At 41.4% G+C, this 18,424-nt stretch overlaps 1 protein-coding gene across 2 annotated transcripts in view; it reads right to left on the bottom strand.

The window, feature by feature from the left end:
• Positions 1–6,243: 6,243 nt before the first annotated feature.
• Positions 6,244–18,424, bottom strand: part of Znf202 (zinc finger protein 202) — a 14,513-nt gene continuing 2,332 nt past the window's right edge. Inside the window, exons 2-7 of one of the 2 annotated variants that reach the window (XM_010618067.3) lie at positions 12,151–12,646; positions 11,333–11,543; positions 10,884–10,972; positions 9,912–10,041; positions 9,251–9,370; positions 6,244–8,732 (exon numbers count right to left, since the gene is read on the bottom strand). In XM_010618067.3, coding sequence (XP_010616369.1) covers positions 7,744–8,732; positions 9,251–9,370; positions 9,912–10,041; positions 10,884–10,972; positions 11,333–11,543; positions 12,151–12,552 — 1,941 coding nt within the window. In that variant the 5' untranslated portion in view covers positions 12,553–12,646 and the 3' untranslated portion in view covers positions 6,244–7,743. The remainder of the gene's footprint in view (positions 8,733–9,250; positions 9,371–9,911; positions 10,042–10,883; positions 10,973–11,332; positions 11,544–12,150; positions 12,647–18,424) is intronic. The other variant, XM_033764408.1, reaches the window with a different exon arrangement.

Consider the following 18,424-nt stretch of genomic DNA (forward strand, 5'->3'; position numbering starts at 1 on the left):
TGTATGCTATTCATTTACTAGTTTTTAGTGCTTTGATTAAGCCTCCCACTCTACATTTGTTGACTAAATCAACAAATGTCTGGGACTCAGTAGATCATGGCAAAATGTCGCCATCTGGTGTCGGGAGTGAATAAATGGGGGAGGATGCAAAACCAGCTGTCCAGATAATTCCCTAGGCTTTCACTTGAGCTTTCTTATGTAAGATTTTTAAAAATTATTTTGCATATTAGCTCTGCATGCTTTTTTCTTTTTAAAATTTCCATATTTAGTCACACGTTTTCAATTCTATTTAGACTTGTGGTATGTTAGCTTTCCAGTGATTGTATACATTTTCAAAAGTTAAGCATTATATCTTTACATAAAGTAGTCAGTCAGAGCTTGTTATAGTCTAGCCCAGTGACAGAAGCTGAATATACCCTGAGGTATATTCGGTACATTTGACACAGTCATAGACTAGCAAGGGAAAGTCATAGTGAAGTACTCTAATGAATAGCTTAAATGAGGCATTTGATTATTTACTCACTCCTTTGTTCATCATTCAAGTATGTGTAATATTTGGTGTTTACTATGTGCTCATTGTTATGGGTACTAAAAACCCAAAAATGTGTGTTCTGAAACCTGACAGCCCTGAGAAAACTTGTAGTGAAATATATTTTATTTTTTCTGGACTTAGATGTTTTTACTCTGAATGTAAATCATGCAAAATGGGCCACCTGAGACTCCGAAACACGAAGTGACCTGAAGTGGTGGGAAATGCAGAGTTCACTGCTCCCTTTCAGTTCTTCTTTCCTTCTCCTCAATCCCTCGCCAAGACAAAAGGTGGTGATAGAGTGATCTGTTTTAGAGCCTTTGTACTGAACATCTGCCTAAGGTTACAGGCGAATAGGTGGATGTGGCTTCTCTGTCATGGCCATGTTGCCAGCAGAGGCCCAGGTGACAATTTCCTTCTGAGAAAGACCAGTGGTAGGAGTCCTGGGACTGCTGTGCCCTCAGCCCTGGGACTTGTAACCTGCACTTCTTGTGAGCACATGTATCCTGGGGGGTTTCCACACAAGAGTGGTAAAATCCTATGCTCGGATGTGGGCTTTGGGGTGAAGATAGGACACTGTGTTCACCCAGAGTAACTTGGGCCCAATGTCTCAACCATTCTCCTTTCTTCTCAGCACACACCTCACTTGGGAAGCTTGTGGTGTGCTGACAACTGGACAGACGAATCATTTGCTGGTCCTCTTCCTGAAGTTATGTAATCTTTAAATTGGTAAGTCAGGGATTATGTTTCCTTTTTTTATCTTCCATTAGACTATTCACCGATAGTACCTACGATTGTATCCACCAATGTCTGTACATTCTCCTAGACTTTTTTCAGGTATTAAATGCGCTTTCTTAATATGTATCAAAATTTTTGCTAGATGTTAGCAAACAAAAACAAAAGGGCTTGCTCTACAAAAGAAAAAGCAATAGATGATTACAATATGCAAAGGATTATGATGGTACACAAAGGAATACAAACACATGCTTCTTGAGTAAAGGAAAGCATGAGCTGAGTTTCAAGAATAGAGAGGAATTGGCAGGCAAGAGTGGGTGAGGGCAGGGAATGGACAGAATAAGGTACGGAAGTCAAGAGCCTGCACGCAGAGCTGAAGACTTTGTATTGCATTCTAATCAGCCTGAGCTACTGAGCAGTTTTCACACACGAAAGCACAGGACACAGTTTAATAATTTAATATTTCATTGGCAATTATATAAAGGATGCCTTATGATGTGGATGTACTCAGCCCTGTGTTGTTGCAACAATTTACATGTTGGCCTGAACCACTGCAAGGGGAGTCATTAGGGTAATTTAGGGTTGGTTCCTCTGATAGATATCTGGAGGAAGACAAAGGAGAGAGCCACACAAATCACAGGCTCCTGACCTAAGCAGATGGTGGTCAAGCCTTCTCAAGCATAGATTTGGGGGCAGTTCTCTCCCAGCTCCTACCCTGATTTCTTTTTACTTTGGGGGAGGGCTAAGGGGTTTTGGTGTAGTCGGGAAAGAGATCCAGCGTTGGGCATGGTGTGCTGTATTTGTGCTGAGTTCCTCAGGCATTCCAGTAAGTTTCACTTACCTGTTCAGGTCCCAGTGCCAGACGGTGTTTTGCCACCCAGTTTAGCTGCCTCTGAAAGGTTTGAGTCCAGATATCTAGCTGCTTTTAAGCATTTTGCTTTTACACATATTTCAAGAAAATTCGAGGCAGCAGTGGAATGTTTTAAAAAATTTGGGATCCCAGACCCTTCCCTATTGCTACCTAGTCCTACCTGGTTTTGCAACCTGCTGTGCCCTGTGTCGTGAAATGAGCCTACAGCGTTGGGGAGCGCCACCTAGTGGTAATTCCTTATATTGCAAGTGCAACTGCAGGTCTGCTGTGAGTTGAATCTTGAGGTGGGAGGTTTGGCTTCATTTTCTAGAATCAGGGCAGCTCAGAGTGAAGGCTTTTATCATATCTAGTAAATAACACTGGTTTCTCAGTGATCTACTGATACTCCCAACTTTAATTACTGGAAGCCTTAGAGATGTAAGACAATTCACATGCCCTAGGTCACACAGCAAGTAAATGAAGGTAGGATTCAAATCTAGGCCATAGGTTTATTTGTCCAGTGACTGTGCTCTTAACTATTCACCTGTTCTGCCTCTGTACTCATCTCTCAGCAAAGCTTTTCTATTCCTTCTAACTTACCTACTGGGGCACATCACATATGTTATACCAGAGACCAGTCTTTCCTGTAGTTTATGGGTTCCTTGGAAGCATACCTCTTAGTAATCATCCTAGTTACCACAGTGCTTGACATCGAGGAGGTAACAGTTAGTGCTGAATAGATATTAAAATCCTACCTTTCAATGCTCATGTTTAGCTACCTACAGAGTTTCCACTAGAATGCTTCACAGACATCTCCAACACCGCCACGTTCAAACTACACTCCTGTTGCTACAGGTGAGAATTTTCCCGTCTTCATCACTGGCATTTACCTTCTCCCATTTACTCAGGCCAAAATCTTAGAGTTATCTTGATCTCATCTTTTTTGAAATTTCACGCCTACTGGCAAACTGTGTTAATTCTACCAGCAGTTTACAGTTTGAGCTGTGCCACATCCGCTCACTTCCACTGCCCCATCTGCAGACCATTAGCCTGACGGTGGCCTCTCTTCTTCCATCTCTGTCCCTCGAGTCTGCCTGTCTATAATTATTGCGAGATCACGTATCAGTTCTCTGAAAGTCCCCTGCCTTCTGGTGAATAGAAGCTGGATAAAGGGCCGTGCCAACGGCTTCTAAGGGGCTATGGTTTGGCTGCTCACTGACTCCCATGCTGCATCTCCTACCGCTTTCCTTTTTCTCATATTTTTTTTCTTTTCCCTTATTACCTTTCCCCTACCCTTCCCACTTCTCCTACACCTTTAGCCCTTTTCTTCCTATTTCACATGGTCAATTATCTCATTAGGATCTTATGTACTATTATAGTTTTTCACACCAGAGAAACTATTCAGTATTTACACATGTGTGACTTATTTATTTCACTTAGGAGTATATCCTCAATATGTATCCATTTTCCCATGACTGAATCTAAGTTCTTATTCTTTATGGCTGAGTAGTATTCCATTTTATAGGAAAACCACATCTTCTTTATCCAGTTTCCAAACTGATCCAGTTTCCTACTGCTTTCCCATGGGGACTTCACACTTGATCCTTACTCTCCAGAATATTCTTCCCTGCATATCTGTGTGACTTGCCCCACCAAGGCTTTTCCATCTCTTCCAATGTCACTGTCTCAGGAGAGCCTTCTCTGAGGAGACCCTCCCCCATCCCTTCCACTCCCTCTCCCCTTTCCTCATTTAATTCTGCTTCTAGACATATATCTCCTTTTAATATGCTACATAATGCAAGCGAGTGTTTATTTTGTTGGCCATTTGCTTTTCTCACTGTTCTGCATGCCCCATGAGGGTTGGGGTCACTGTCTCTTCCGTTCAGGGCATCTTCACAACATCTCACACAGCACCTGTCCCATAGTGGTTATTTATTAAAGACTCGGGACACAGGAAAAGGAAGCTTGTCATTTAGTTCAGGTATTCTGAACTACTGGATTATGGGTGCTGTATCCGTTTTCCCTTCTCCAATAGCCCACGATGCCATGGCTGGCTGGCCCTCTAACTGATATGCTCCCTATTATAACATAGGCAACTTGGTTATATACAAATGCAGTTGTTATCATATGATACAATTACTGCTGTCTTTATATTGTTTACAGACCAATAGTTTTTCTCATTGAAGACCAAGAGTTATTTATACAGAATCACATTTGTTGCTTAGTTTAGGAACCCAATTTTCTACATTAGCCGTTATGTACAATTACTTTCCCTGTTCAAGTAATGGCTTTCTCCTTAGTAAGAATAGTCGTATCAGGTGCTCAATAAAGGCAGCTTGACTCCTCCATGCATTAAGCATCCTTTAGACCAAAAGAGCCCACACCTTAGCGTGACACTGCATCTACCCCAACTGCCATATATTTTTTGTCTTCCCGAGTTTCTTGAAGAAGTGCTCTGCACTCCTAGCCTCTTTTCCCATGGCTAATAGCTCACCTAATGTCCCTTACAAATTTCATAACTGATCTAATTATTAAAGCAAATGCTTTTAGTCCTCATCCAAGTCGATGTATCTATGGCATTTGACAAATTGACTACATCCTCCTTTAAATTTTTCTTCTCTTGGAGTTTTTCAAGTTTTCTAATTATTCTGTTGTTCCTGTTTTGTTGCATACTTCACTTACTCCAGCAATTACTCCTTAAATGTTGCTGCATTTTTCTTTTAAACCTATGTTTTGTCTGAGAAGTTCTCATCCATACCCATGTCCTGAATTTACCTCTGTACTATGTGCTTTCAAATGTGTATCTCCTCGCGGGGCCTCTTCCTGCACCACGATTACTTCTACTTAGGGGGGTCACAGCATTGCCTCACATGCAGTGTGACTCAGACTGTGCTAAGTATCTTCTTATGTATTTCCCTGTTTCTTACCTGAGAAATAACTTGGTCTGAAATAAAAGTATTTAACCCACTTACATTTAATGTACTTACTTATATATTTGGGCCCTTTGCTACCACCCATGTATCTACTTGGCATACTTATTTTATATTCCCTATTCTCTCATTTCTTGCCTTCAGTTGCACTGTTTTTTCTACTACATTTTTCATTAACCCATCAATTATACTTTTTTACAGTATTCTTTTAATGGTTACCAGAGATAAATATATATGTAAGTATATATATATTTACCACATACACACACATATCCATCCTTGATTGCTCTTGTCAAAAAGAGGACTTAACCATTCTTTTCGTCTTAACTGTGGAACATTTTAACTCCACCTCTCTGTATTGTTATTGCTGCCATGTATTTTCATACTATTTTTGCATCATACAATATTGATTATTCACTTTATAGCTTGTCATTGTTTCTATAATTCCATCTCATAATCAATACTGATAAAGGCTTAAGTGTTTTGAAAGAAGCAACTTTTAACATACTGTAATTTTTGCTATTAATTTCTTCAGTTATCTTTTCATTTTTCATTAACATTTTAAGTCAATAATCAGCCCATTGTTTTTGTTTTTAGATTTGGGAGACAGTACATCTTTCCAGGAACCTCCGAAAATAGTGATTTACAAAAGGGATCAGAGCTTTAGTGTCAGCATATAAAATTTTGCAGGGGATCATCAATAGTATTATAGTACTACTTAATGTTCCAAAAATTTGACCAGTCTCTCAAACTCTCTTATGTAGAATTCTCTTTAAGATTTTATTGCAATCCTGCAGTTTAACAAAAGTTTATTCATTCTGTCACCTTCGGCATTCCATCAGCTTACTAAATGGTTAGTATGAGGTTAAGAGAAATTATCTTTTGATGCTACATTTCTCCCACCACCAACTGTGAAATGCCTGCTAGCCTCTTCTGCAAACTCCAGGATCTGGTCTTAGCTTACTGTCCCATGTATGTTCCACCTGCGACTATATTAACCATTCCAAGCCTTCATAAGCCTCATGGAAAACTACTCTGTACTCCTATACCTATTTATAAGATGAATCTTCAGAATCATTAGAATCCTCATGTCTTGGAAAGTGAACAGATAAAATGGAAGGTGCTAGAAAAGCAAGGAACTTGCCTGCTTGTATTACTTCAGAAGGATGATGGCTGGTATTAAAACTAAACCAGTCTATCACAATGTCATTACTGGCCAAAATAGGAACTTCCTTGTTAGACTATTTGGGCTGGGGTCTTGTTAACCCACTGCATTCCTCTGATGTACAACAGCACACAACAGATTGTGAAACAAGCAGAAGCAATCAGGCACAGAAGACTGTTTCCCTTCTCATGCTTTATTCCCATACCCTGTGCTCCAGTCCTTGCCACTCCCACAACCAAAGCAGGTGAGGTTCATATTCAGCCTCCTCACCATGGAACCCTGAACAGGCAAAAGAGACCTTTGGGCCATGAGATATTTAGTTCTTCTTTACACACTAATGAAATCATGTAAGAAAAAGCAAACAATACAGATACATGAGAGCCATTTACTCCTGTGACTCCACAGTGCCCCAGGTGATGGGTTCATAATTTCCTGACATCAAGGAAATGAAGCAGGGATGATGGAGAGTATCAGAATAGTCTTGATGGTCTGGCCAGCAGCAACAGCTTTTCCTTATTTTTCTAGAGTGTAATCTTAGATCTCCACTTTTCTTCGTGTAAATGAAGCAAACAATCACAATTCTATGTTACAGAACCTGTATATGGTGACACTGTTCCAAATCCCTTCACATACGCATTGTGAAGGTCTGTGTGTGTGTGTGGGGGTGGGTTTGTACACATGTGGGAATGTAAATGATTTCATCATGATTTAGTTATGCTTTATGGAATCCCTCAAATTCTATATCTCATTTATAGTAGAAGTGCTAGGGACAAAGAATGTTAAACAGTAAGAAGTCTAAAGGCAGGAAAAGAAACACACAAACAAAAAAATGCCCAAGCAAACAGGCTTCTGACCAGGCCTTCCATTCTGGCAGTGACTGGCATCTGATATCATTTTGACAGTAGAGAAGGGAGCACCTTGCCAAGGTGCACATAAAGCAGCCTTGAGGGGTTTGCTCTTGAATTTCCTCCCATTTCTCCCTAGCATCAAAGGAAAGTGCATGGTAAAGAAGTGGGTTAGACAGTAAAGGATTTATATGCTATCCTGTGTATGGCAAAGTCATCAGGAAGCAAATCTCCTGTCTCAATTTAGTGGCTGTGTGCTTTAAGATTTGAGCCCAGGAAGGACAGAACCCTTCAAGCTGGTCCCTTACCAGACCTAAGGGACTGTCCTTGGCCACTTTAAAAGTGAGGCTGATAAGTAGTTTTGAGGATATTTAACAGTCTATTTATTTAGAAAATAGAGTGACCACAACCTCTTCAGTCTTCTAATTTTCCTATTTTAATTCCCATGAGGTAGAGGCAGGAGCACTTCAGTGAAGGAGAAGCCTCAATTTAGGTTGTACCTTGGATAAAACATCAGTTCATGGTGCATAACAAGATTAGAGGTTCTGCTTGAAGCTTTTATTTGGTGGTGGGAAGAGGTATGGCAGTCTGGAGACACCTTAGAAAAGGTGTTCCCAGGCTGCCTGAGAGGTTCTCTCGTCCCATCCTGGGTGATGGCTGAATGAAGATCTTCTCACGTGGGTACCTCACTAGGAGGTCTTTGCTGAGTGGGTCCTCTGATGCCTGATTAAGTGATATCCTCTGCTGAAGCTTTTCCCACAGGTAGGGCAGGTGAACGGTTTCTCTCCGGTGTGTGTGCGCTGATGCCTGACCAGGTGGTCCCTCCGATTGAAGCTTTTTCCACATTCATTGCACCGGCACTGCCTCACTGAGGTATGTCCTTTTAAGTGCTTGGCAAATGCTGTGCTGTCGTTGAAGCAGTGTCCACATTTGCTGCAGAGATAGAGCTCCTCAGCTGCATGCGTCTTCCGGTGTGCCAGATACTGCTTGTGGTCACTGAAGTCCTCTCCACACTCTCCACACAAGTAGGATTTACCTCCAAGGTGGATTCTTTGGTGTGTGGTTAACACAGATTTCTGGCTGAAGCTTTTGCCACAAATAGTACAGAAGAAAGGTTTTTCCCCTGTATGTGTCCTTTGATGTCTAACAAGGTCTGAAGTCCAGCGGAAATGTTTTCCACAATCATCACATCTGTAGGGTTTCTCCACAGATGCTGTTCTCTCACCTTGAATCAGTGGAGAGGTCTTGTCCACATTCTTCCGATTTAGAGGATATTTATAAGTGTTTATCTTGTGAACCTTCTGGTGCCTGGCAAGATGTGAGCTCCGTGTGTAACTTTTCCCACACTCCATACATTTATAAGGCTTCTCTCCTGTGTGAGTTCTCAGGTGTCTAATAAGGTGAGAGTTACACGTGAAGTTTTTCCCACACACAGGACAGTCATGCTGCCTCCCTAGCAGGGGGTGGACAGGTATGGTTTCCCGAAGATTCAAGAAACTATTAACTTGAGAAACGTTTGTATCAAATCTTCTTTCATTAGTTCTATCTGGGTTATCCTCAAAGATGATTTCCCAATCTGGAGTCCGGTGAATTTCTGGATCTCCCAAAACAGACCTGTGCACATCCTCCAAGCTGAGATCTTGCTCAACATATTCCTTCTCATCTTCGCTCCTCTCTCCTGTAGAAGGGGTGAGAGGAGAAAAGGAGAATTATGTGGCAACAATGCTTTCTGCACAATGAGGGGATTTTAAAAAGGGTTTTGAGGGTAAGGCCATATTGAAAAAGCATATACTTCCTAAATGTAAAGCGGGGAAAGAAGGAAATAATTAATTGAATGCCCAGCATGGCCCATGTTCTCATATGTTATGACATCAACAAAACTTGGCATGGACGATATCATCACCCTCAATTTACAGATGCAGAGACTGAAGATCAAGGGTTTAAGAACTGGGTAGGAAATGGTATAGCAGTGATTCAGAAGTTCAGTTGTTTCACATTTCTTTGCACTGCCTAACCCTCAAACAAATGTTGAGAAGGGTGAAGAGGAAAATGACAGAAGAGTCTGGCTTTCAGAGGGAGATGACAGCAATGGCTAACATGCTGGAAGAACCAATGAGGGGCCCTAGGAGGAAAGAGAAGCACTGACTCGAGGAACTACCCACTCAGAGTGGTAAGACCCTTTCTGTCATTCCTCACCTGTGTAGGTAAAACTCAGGATTTCTGGCTCTTCAGGCTCTTGAGGCTCATGGATATCTGGGACCTGAGGCTCTTCTTCTCTAACCTGGGAGATATCATCTAGTCTGGGGATTGGAAATGCTGCTCAAGAAAGGGAGAACAGGACATCACCACTAGTTCAACACTTCCCTGAGTTAAGAACATTATCTTTTCTGGATGGCAGGTTAAAGACCAAACACAGCTGGTCAACTGGTTTCTTCTAACAAAATACTGTCTTTCTTGGGCCTTTCACCTGCAATTCAATAATTACTTCAATAATAAGAGGGTAAATCTTAGCCCCTTTCCTCATATTTAGGAAAGCAGATTATCTCCCACTGTTCTGCTTGTTTGAAAACTTATATGCTTACCTCAAATATTTCTGTACTAAGGCTATTAGTATAGCTTTTTTTTTTTTTTTTTTAAATTAGAAGATTCCAATCACGTTTCCAAGCATTTATTCTTTTCCTTCTAACCTGGAAGGATACCATCTGCTTCAGCTAATTAGCCTTTAAGTGGTTCATTGGTGGGGTAAGCATAAAAGACGTTCAAGTGCATATAATCTAAGATCTAAGATTCCCCCCAATTTCTAAGAGGAAAAGATCTCTGTACTTAAAATGCTCTAGAAACACATGAAATTCCTTACACAGAGAGACTACAATTCCACAGTCTTCTTCCAAGACATATTCTCCATAGAATTCTTTTTGTGTTGAATCCAGATCACTCCACTGGTCCTGGGAGAAGCATACAGCCACATCCTTGAAGGTTACCAGTCCCTGAATCAACACAAGGATCAAATCAGAATTTGGTAGACTCAAGTTTGTTCTGGGATGAAGTCATACGTATAAGCAGAATTTATCCAGAAGACAAAAGGACTCTAATAGGCCATGAGGTTTCCTCTCAGGAAGCTCTGCCCCAGTTTGTCTCACTTCTTGACTTTCTACTTCTGGGAAAGCCCTGCCGTTACACCTGCTCCTGCAGCTCCCTGTGGACTAGCCCATATTTTTCTTCTTTGTTAGAGTATTATTTAAAACTGAAGAAAGTGCATCATTTTACACTATCTGATGTTTTAATGCTATATTCATCTCTGTAAAAATTCACCTTTTCCTAAAAGCTATCCCTAATTAACCCTATCTAATCATCCTTTCACACATTCTACAGCATAAGACTTTTTCCTTAGCTAGACTACAGTGCAAAATCATGGATGAATTCTCTCTCCTCTCCTCCAGCCACACAGTTTAGTTTCAGGGTTCTGAACATGGTGAATGCCTTATAAATGTAATGGCAGTGAAATCAGCCATTTTTACAAATGACTAGCAAATTTATTCCTAAAAGCAAAACCCCTTCACTTAACAACTTCAAAGCTGTCCTGGAAAGGTATAAAATAATCCCACTTGTTAGCTCCTCTGGTCAGTAGCAGATAAAGAGGCTATGGAGTCTGCAGATCCAATAGAAACCATCATAATCTATCATTTCTTTTACCCTTCCATGTACTTGCAGAACTGAGAACTTAAATTGCTGAAGAGTGCTAACTTTGCATTCCACCTGATCTGTTTAGCATGTGGCTAATACCCAACAGTCCTCCCAACAAACTTGTACAGAGGGAACAGGGGCATACCTGTGACAGAGCAGTTAGAAGGGCAACCATGTCTGGGTCTCTGGAGCTCCTCTCTGCAGAAAGGTCTGGGTCCCGAAGCACTGGAACCTCTAAGAAAAGAAGGCAAGAAATCAGCAACATACAATGCACCCTAATAAATGGCAAATACCTGAGCACTGCCCATCATCTTTGGTTGGAAGGTGGTCCTAAATCCCGTTACGGGAGTTAGAAAACTGGCCTCAGGTGATGAAGCCATCACAATGCCACCTTTTGGTGTTCTTTTGATCAGAGGGACAAAAGAGCAAGCCAGAACAGTGCTATTTAAGCTTGGCCCCATTTAGGCGAGGTTCCAGCTGGTATTGTGCCTTCTCAACATCTGGAATTCTGTGATTTCTCTCCATTACAGTCTGCACAGATTCCCCTCTCCCTGTACTCTGCCACAATCCCCTCTTCCTGCTCAGGTTTCCCACCGTTCTCCTGCATGGGCTGGAACTCCTCTTCACAGTGAAGGCTCTGCCGTCCTGGGGTCCCCTGATCTGGGCTCTGGTTGGCTTCCTCATGTGACTGCTCAGGGCTCGAGGTCTGTGCTGGATCCTGTAGCTCACTGGGTGACTCAGGCTCTGCCCCTAGATGCACTGTCTCCTCTGACAAGACTTCCTGGCCATGAACATGGACGGTCACCTGGGAAGAATTCCAACTTCCAGTCACCATGGAGTCAGGAAGAAATTCCTGGTCATTATCAATGCTTGCTTTAGAAAGCACCTATGAAAAACTCCCAGATGGACCCAGATGAAGGGAAGGTTCAGTTCCACCAGGACATGCACAAAGCTGAAAATGACGCTCACCAGGACAAGGAAGTGGGGCACTCAAACACTATACTGCTTTCTCACTTGCCTTGACCCTTGCTCCTATTACCCAAGAGTTCGGAGGTCCTCATCCTTCCCACCTCCACCCACTCTGCCTGAAGTTCTCGTGCTATCTGCTTCCCCAGTTTACCATTCTGGTAGGGGTATCTAAGACTGAGGGTCTAGACTTTAGAGGAAGTCATAAAATTTTCTTCCCCAGGAACCTAAGGTTCAACATCCAAAGAAAGAAAACCAAAGCCACAACCCAGAACGTCACACATTCACACATACTCCTGCCCTGTGGGGTTTATGGACCTAGGAGCAACCTAAGGGCAGGGCTGATTAGTGGATAATTTATGGGAGTCCTCTGTCTTCTCCACTGATCCAGCTTTTCAGTGTCAGTCCCCCTCCACGTCACACAGATCAGGACTCCCCCTCCTCACCCACCGCCTTGGTCTCCTGGGCTGTTTCTGCAAACCCTCCACCAGTGTCACGGCCTCCTCGCCACTCTCTGGCCGCTGGCCCCGCACCCAGCTCTGCAGTTCTCCAGGTAGGACAGTGAGGAACTGCTCTAGGACAAGCAGCTCTAGGATCTGCTCCTTTGTCCTCCTCTCTGGCCTCAGCCACTGATGACAAAGTTCTCGGAGTCTGATAAGAGCTTCTCGAGGGCTTGCTGCTTCTTGGTAGCGAAAATGTCGAAAGTTCTGGTGAGAAGTCTCCAGCACAGAGTCATCCCTCTGTAAGACAGACTCTGGTCTGCAGGGGAAATCATCTTCCAGTTTCACCATCAGAATTCCCTCTTCTTCCCAAAGATCCTGGTCCTCTGCTTCCAAGGCTGTAGCCATTTCCTGGTTCTGGGGTGTTTTCACACCACCTAGGTCTCACACTGGCATCACTCTGACTCAACCTGGACGCCTTAAGGAGTTTCACCCATGGGACCTAAAGTAGAGAAGTAAAATAAAAGCATGAGCCTCAAATTATGCTCAGGGATCATTAATTCTGACTTTAATCAAAATCCTCTATATACTTCTAATGAGTGGACCTCCATTTCTCCAATCTCTATAACCTTATGTTGCAACGAAACATCACTGGGATTAGGCTAATCCACGACTTAAGGTATGGTCCTATACCCACTTTCCTAGACAAGATTCACACCCTATACAAAACCACCAAATTCCTGTTATGAATACTACCAGTTCCACCTTCTCATCTCTAACTGGGTTGTTTACTTCCTTCATGCCATCTGCTTTAGTTTCAGCACTAAAGCATTAAGAGTTAGTACACAAGCACCCCAAAAGATAAACCTTGTTAAGGCGCTGTCAACTGGATGACCTACAGACCCTAAAATTCAAATGTTCAAAACTATACTCATTATTCTTCCTCCCCACCCTCCCTTCTTGCCTTGGCTGAGCTTACATAAACACTCAACTGTGTAGTCTTTGGATTCAGTTTTGATTCTTCCCCACTGCTTATAGCTCATTAAATCAATTCTACCCCTTAATTCTTAAAACTGTTTCCTCCACTACCTACTGGCTGAATCTAGTTTCAGCATTCATCATCTCTTGCCTGGACACTGGTAGAACTTCCTAAGTGGACTCCCTGAAGTATTCAAGTGTGAGCAAGTATAAGACAACTACCAGTGGAGCTTTTGTCATGCATTATTCAAGGACATTCTGATGTACTCAGTCTAGACAACTGGATCTTTAGAAATGCTACCTGCTATACTGTGATCCCTAGTTGAGAACAACTGAGTAAGGAGTTAAGGGTGCTAGTCCTGAGTCATATTACTTGGGTTTAAATCTGGGCTCCATGGTTTACTAGTATAGGACCACAAGGAAGTTTTTCTCTTGTTTATACTGCCTATCCCTATTAAAAGAATGGAGATAATAATGACATTCATCCAGGAGGGTTACAATGAAGATTAAGTGCATTATTGTTTGAAGTGCTTAGAAAAGTGATGGCACTCCAGCGTTAGCTACTCTCTAGGATACAGTTCCAAATACTCATGCAATAGTTAAAAACAATTAACTCGCTAGTAAGATTAATCCCAAATCCGAGCCATGGAACATGAGTTGCTTCACATTCAACCTTAACCTATTTTTCAAGCCTCCTACCTTACCCTTTTCTCTTTACTGCCTACATACACTGTAATGAATGCCTTGCTGACCTCCTGTGACAGTGTGCCTTGTAAAGTCTGTTCTTCCCCTCTTCAAAGGTTTCACAGGGTGATGGTATTTCTTAACAGGTTCTTCTTTTCTATTTTTAAGGTTCTTATCAATTCTCATCTGAACTACTACAACTGCTTTCAAATAGGAGTTGCCTATTCTGACTCCAGAATTGTTACTTGTGGGTTACCAGCCACAGCATCACCAGAGTCAAGTCTCTTGATTTAAGACTCTTCAATCAAATCTCCTGAGAGGTGAACAAACTTTACGTGTAATCTATTAGGTGACCTTTACCTTGTTCCCTTTGCTCTCCTCTCTAATCTTTCAGAAAGACAGAGGTGGACAGACAGGAAGACAGACACGAGCACAATGAGTTTGCAAACATAGTACAAATGTCCCAGACTCTTTTTTCACATTGACCTTCATTTTAATTTTTTAAAACTTCATTCTTTTTATTAGTATATATTTGTCACACATTCATCATAGGGATTTGTATCTGTATAACGTATCTCAATTATTTTACTCCCATTCCTCTCTCCTCTCTTTAACTCTTCTTCCTCTCATTTACACAAGCTTTGTTTCCATTTCTTCTTTTCTTTTCCTCCTCACTCACCCTTTCTTGTTATCTCTCCCATTTGAACATGTTCTTCCTACTCTCCAATGTCTAACATCCATTATGCTCTTCATTTATCTTTTGGGTTTCTCTAGCACGAGAAACAATGTGATATTTAAACTCAGCAGTCAACAGTCTCACATATAAAACCTGACAACAGCTTTGCATTATCCTTTGGGTAACAATTAACCATTTCTATGTCCTTCAGGTTTTTAATCTCTACTGATTCTTCAGCCCTCACTCTTCCAGATACCTTCTCCAAAACTCTGGACTATACTGCCAAAGGAACTGCGCCTCTTCTTATCACAGCAAAAACTGCTTCTCTGGCTATAGGATCTAATGGACTAGAAAGCTCCAAGAGCTGGGACATGCTGTGCCCCACCTCAAACCTGGCACAGAACAGGTATTCAATTGATAGCTAATGAGGCAGAGAACATACTGAGTTTTTTAAAAGCCTGTCTTTGGAAGGACAGATACCACGTTGTATTAATCCTTATTTATTCATTTGGCCAGCAAACAGTGCGCTAGATGAATAAATAAGCAAAAATGTATTGTTTACATCTTGAGTACAACAGAATACTCTTAGTGGTTCCAAAAGTAATGGGATCACAATGCATTTTCGGGTTGCCCTGTAGATAATCCAACTATAAGTCATACAAAATAGGGCATTTGAAAAAGAAACCATTTTCCTCTGAGCACTGAATCAACTTTAATAAGCACAAAAGCAGACATTAAATAATATAATGCAACTACAGTACTGATTATTTATTCACACAAAGCTTCCCAACACCTCCCCTTTCCACCCATCTTCTACCCCTGAAAAGGAGGCGGAAATAACTGAATTAATATATAGGGTCTTCTTCCTTAAAAAAAGAACATCTATTTATCTTAAAAGTCCAAGAACCAATGCCCCATGAACTAGTCTAGAAACCCTCACTGTTTTCATGGAGCACCAAGTTGAGGAGATTCCATACTATGGATCCTACAATACATATATATTAACAGAAGGCTTTGCTACTGTCAGATGGCTTTGATCGCCAAAGTAAAGAGGACACCAGTGTTGGGTAGAACCTGCTGGAGGGTTTTAAATGCCCAAGAGAAATCACAAATTTGAGATTTCTGTAGCTTGTTCAGCATTCACTTTGACAGCCTACAATAGTAAGAAAAACACATCAGCAAAAGTAGGAATAGAGGAGTCCCGGGTAGGGTAAAAAATGGAAGAAATAGGAGGTATGGCAATGTTATGCAGACCACCAGATTAGGAAGCCAAAGACCGCAGACCCCTCAAGTCACTGGAGCTACTCTAAGTATTTCATGAGATAACACACACAACACCCCTACAGTAGGTAAAGCTTTCTGTACATAACTATTCTCCTATCACAATGGATTATCTGAGATCCATGAAAGATGTATATACTGTGCTATACAAATGTCAAATATTAATAGTAATAAGACATGGAAGGTATATTTTTATTCTCCAATTCATGGGATGTGTTATACTACAAGTCTACCTTGAAGTTTGTTGCCCTTCCTATTTTAACACCTTTCTTCTGTGTATGTCTTTAGAGGGGATCCAAAGAGCGACAAAAACTGGACAACAGAATACTCCAGAGAATGGAAAATCAGGACAGGAAAAGTAAGGCTTAGTTCCAGAACAATGCCTGCAGAAACGCTTCACAAGCCTGAGTATCCATGTGACGGGAATCTTGAGTGTGTTTTAAAATGCCTGGGCACGACTGGGGAGGAGACATGGAGAAGGCCAGAATGCACCAGTACCTTCACCTCAGCTGTCTCTGTCCCTTATCTGAATGTGTCACATGTCCCTGACAAGAATAGAGCATCGCAAGGCAAAGGAAAAATACAGTATCCAGTTTTCTACTGTTAAATGCTACTTGTTGGGGAAGTCTTTCTAGACACTAATGACAAGGTTTTCTTAGAATAGTGATTAGATTCAAATTATTTCTTCTACAAGATATTGATATCTTTGCTATAGGCCCATAATGTAGAATGTGCTGCTTGCTGGGGCCAACTAGGATTTTTCAACAGTTCCTCTCACTGTTCTGGAATAGAAATGAATGAAAACAACAACAAAATCAACAACAACAACAACAACAAACTGTTAAATGCTCTTTTCCAATACTGTTGACCTATAATATTGTTATAAGAATGTAACAATGTGGTCCTTCTACATGTTCTCTTTCATTCTTAACTGTCTTATGTATAGATGTTCATCCATGCTTCCATGTAATGGGCAAGGGCTTTGGACCACTGGCTTTGAATCCCTACACCTGCTTATTAGCCATGGGACACTATCCTTGAAACATGGCTAACACTGCTGTATTAAATAGATATTAAGAATTATAGACACAAAGCCCTCAGCATAGAGCCTGGCATAGGCAGGCACTCAGTAGATTTTATTCTTTTTCCTTCAATCTCTTTTAAATAATTTTGAGAAGGCAAGACAGATTTATTGATTGATGGATTTATTGGTACCGGGGATTGAACTCGGGTCCTTGTGCTTGCAAGGCAGGCCACCGAACAGCTGAGCTAAATCCCCGGCATATCTTTTTGGTTTTTTGAGACAGGGTTTCACTATGTAGTTCAGACTGCTCTGGAACTCATTGTGTAGCCCAGGTTGGTCTCGAACTCACAGCGATCCTCCTGCCTCAGCCTCCCGAGTGCTGGGATTACAGGCGTGTGCCACCATGCCTGGTGAGAAGGAAGATTTAAATGACAAATACTCATTCATTTCATCATGACTTAAAAAAAAAATGGGAAAGCACAGAGAAAATCTTGGTTTGTATACCACTATTAAATCAAAAGTAAAGTGTTAAAACCAAAAATAAAAGCAGCCGTTGTTTTGAAGACACTAAAGTAAAACTGAACACGAGCCTTATAATACAGACGAGACAGAAGCTTAAAGATAGGTTTTTCCTGCTGAAAACCCTATCAGCAATTTTTCTACTTATCACTATCAAAGGGCCCTCCCCTTCCTGCAACTGGCAGGAGGCAATTTGCTGCCAACCCAGGGAGAATAACCAAGTCTTATGAAAATGTAAACCTGAATGCAAGAAAGAAAGAAAAAAAGAGAGAGAGGGAGACAGAGAGAGAGGGAGAAAGAGAGAGAAGGAAAGATAAGGGGGGGGAGAGAAAGAAAAGAAAGGAAAGGAAAGAAAATACAGAAAGAAAATGCATCACTGACTTCTGACCTTCTAATACATTAGTATGCTGCAAAGCTTACTGAGAAATTGTATTTGTGTCTGTCTCTATCTTTCTCTCATGTCCAACCGAGGGACTTGTGGCTGTTAGGTAAATGTTCTGCTACTGAGTTTTATTCCTAGCTCAAAAATTATTTCTTTAAAATATTTTTGACACTTAATTTTTTTCTTCATGAAACATTTGAATAGCAAGGGGGAAATGGCTTATTATGTTTAAGAAATAGAATAATATGTAAAGAAGGAGAAGACTAAAAAATAGAGAGGCCTAATAAATAGTGGGTGGCAGAAGGAGGTCAGTGTGGGCAGATATACAAATATTCCTGCTCTGACATCTTGTAGATTTTGTGGTCAGTGTAGGGAAAGTTGGGAGACAGGCAGGGAAAGCTAAGGGCCTTAGTGAGGTTTCCGGCAAATCTTGACTGGAAAGAGTTAAACCTCCACTAAGAGCAATTAAGCAGGGAGAACTGATAAACAGCCTGGCTTGCTTTGGAGCCAGGGCCCCAATTCCATCCTCTCCACCTCTAGTTCAGTATAAAAAGACAAAGTAGTAAAGGGGCTATATTATTAAAAAACCTCAGTTTATAAAATAAATACTGGGAAGAGTAGGGGAAAGGAAATAAGGGACAAGAAAAAGTATGTGAAAAGGAAAGAAACGGAAACAAAGTCTTTGTAAATAGGGGAGGGTGGAGGGGGTGAAGGGAGGGCAGGGGTATGGGGAAAA

Source organism: Fukomys damarensis, unplaced genomic scaffold (genome assembly GCF_012274545.1).
Source record: "Fukomys damarensis isolate Sample0158 unplaced genomic scaffold, DMR_v1.0_HiC HiC_scaffold_16, whole genome shotgun sequence".
Lineage (NCBI taxonomy): Eukaryota > Metazoa > Chordata > Mammalia > Rodentia > Bathyergidae > Fukomys > Fukomys damarensis.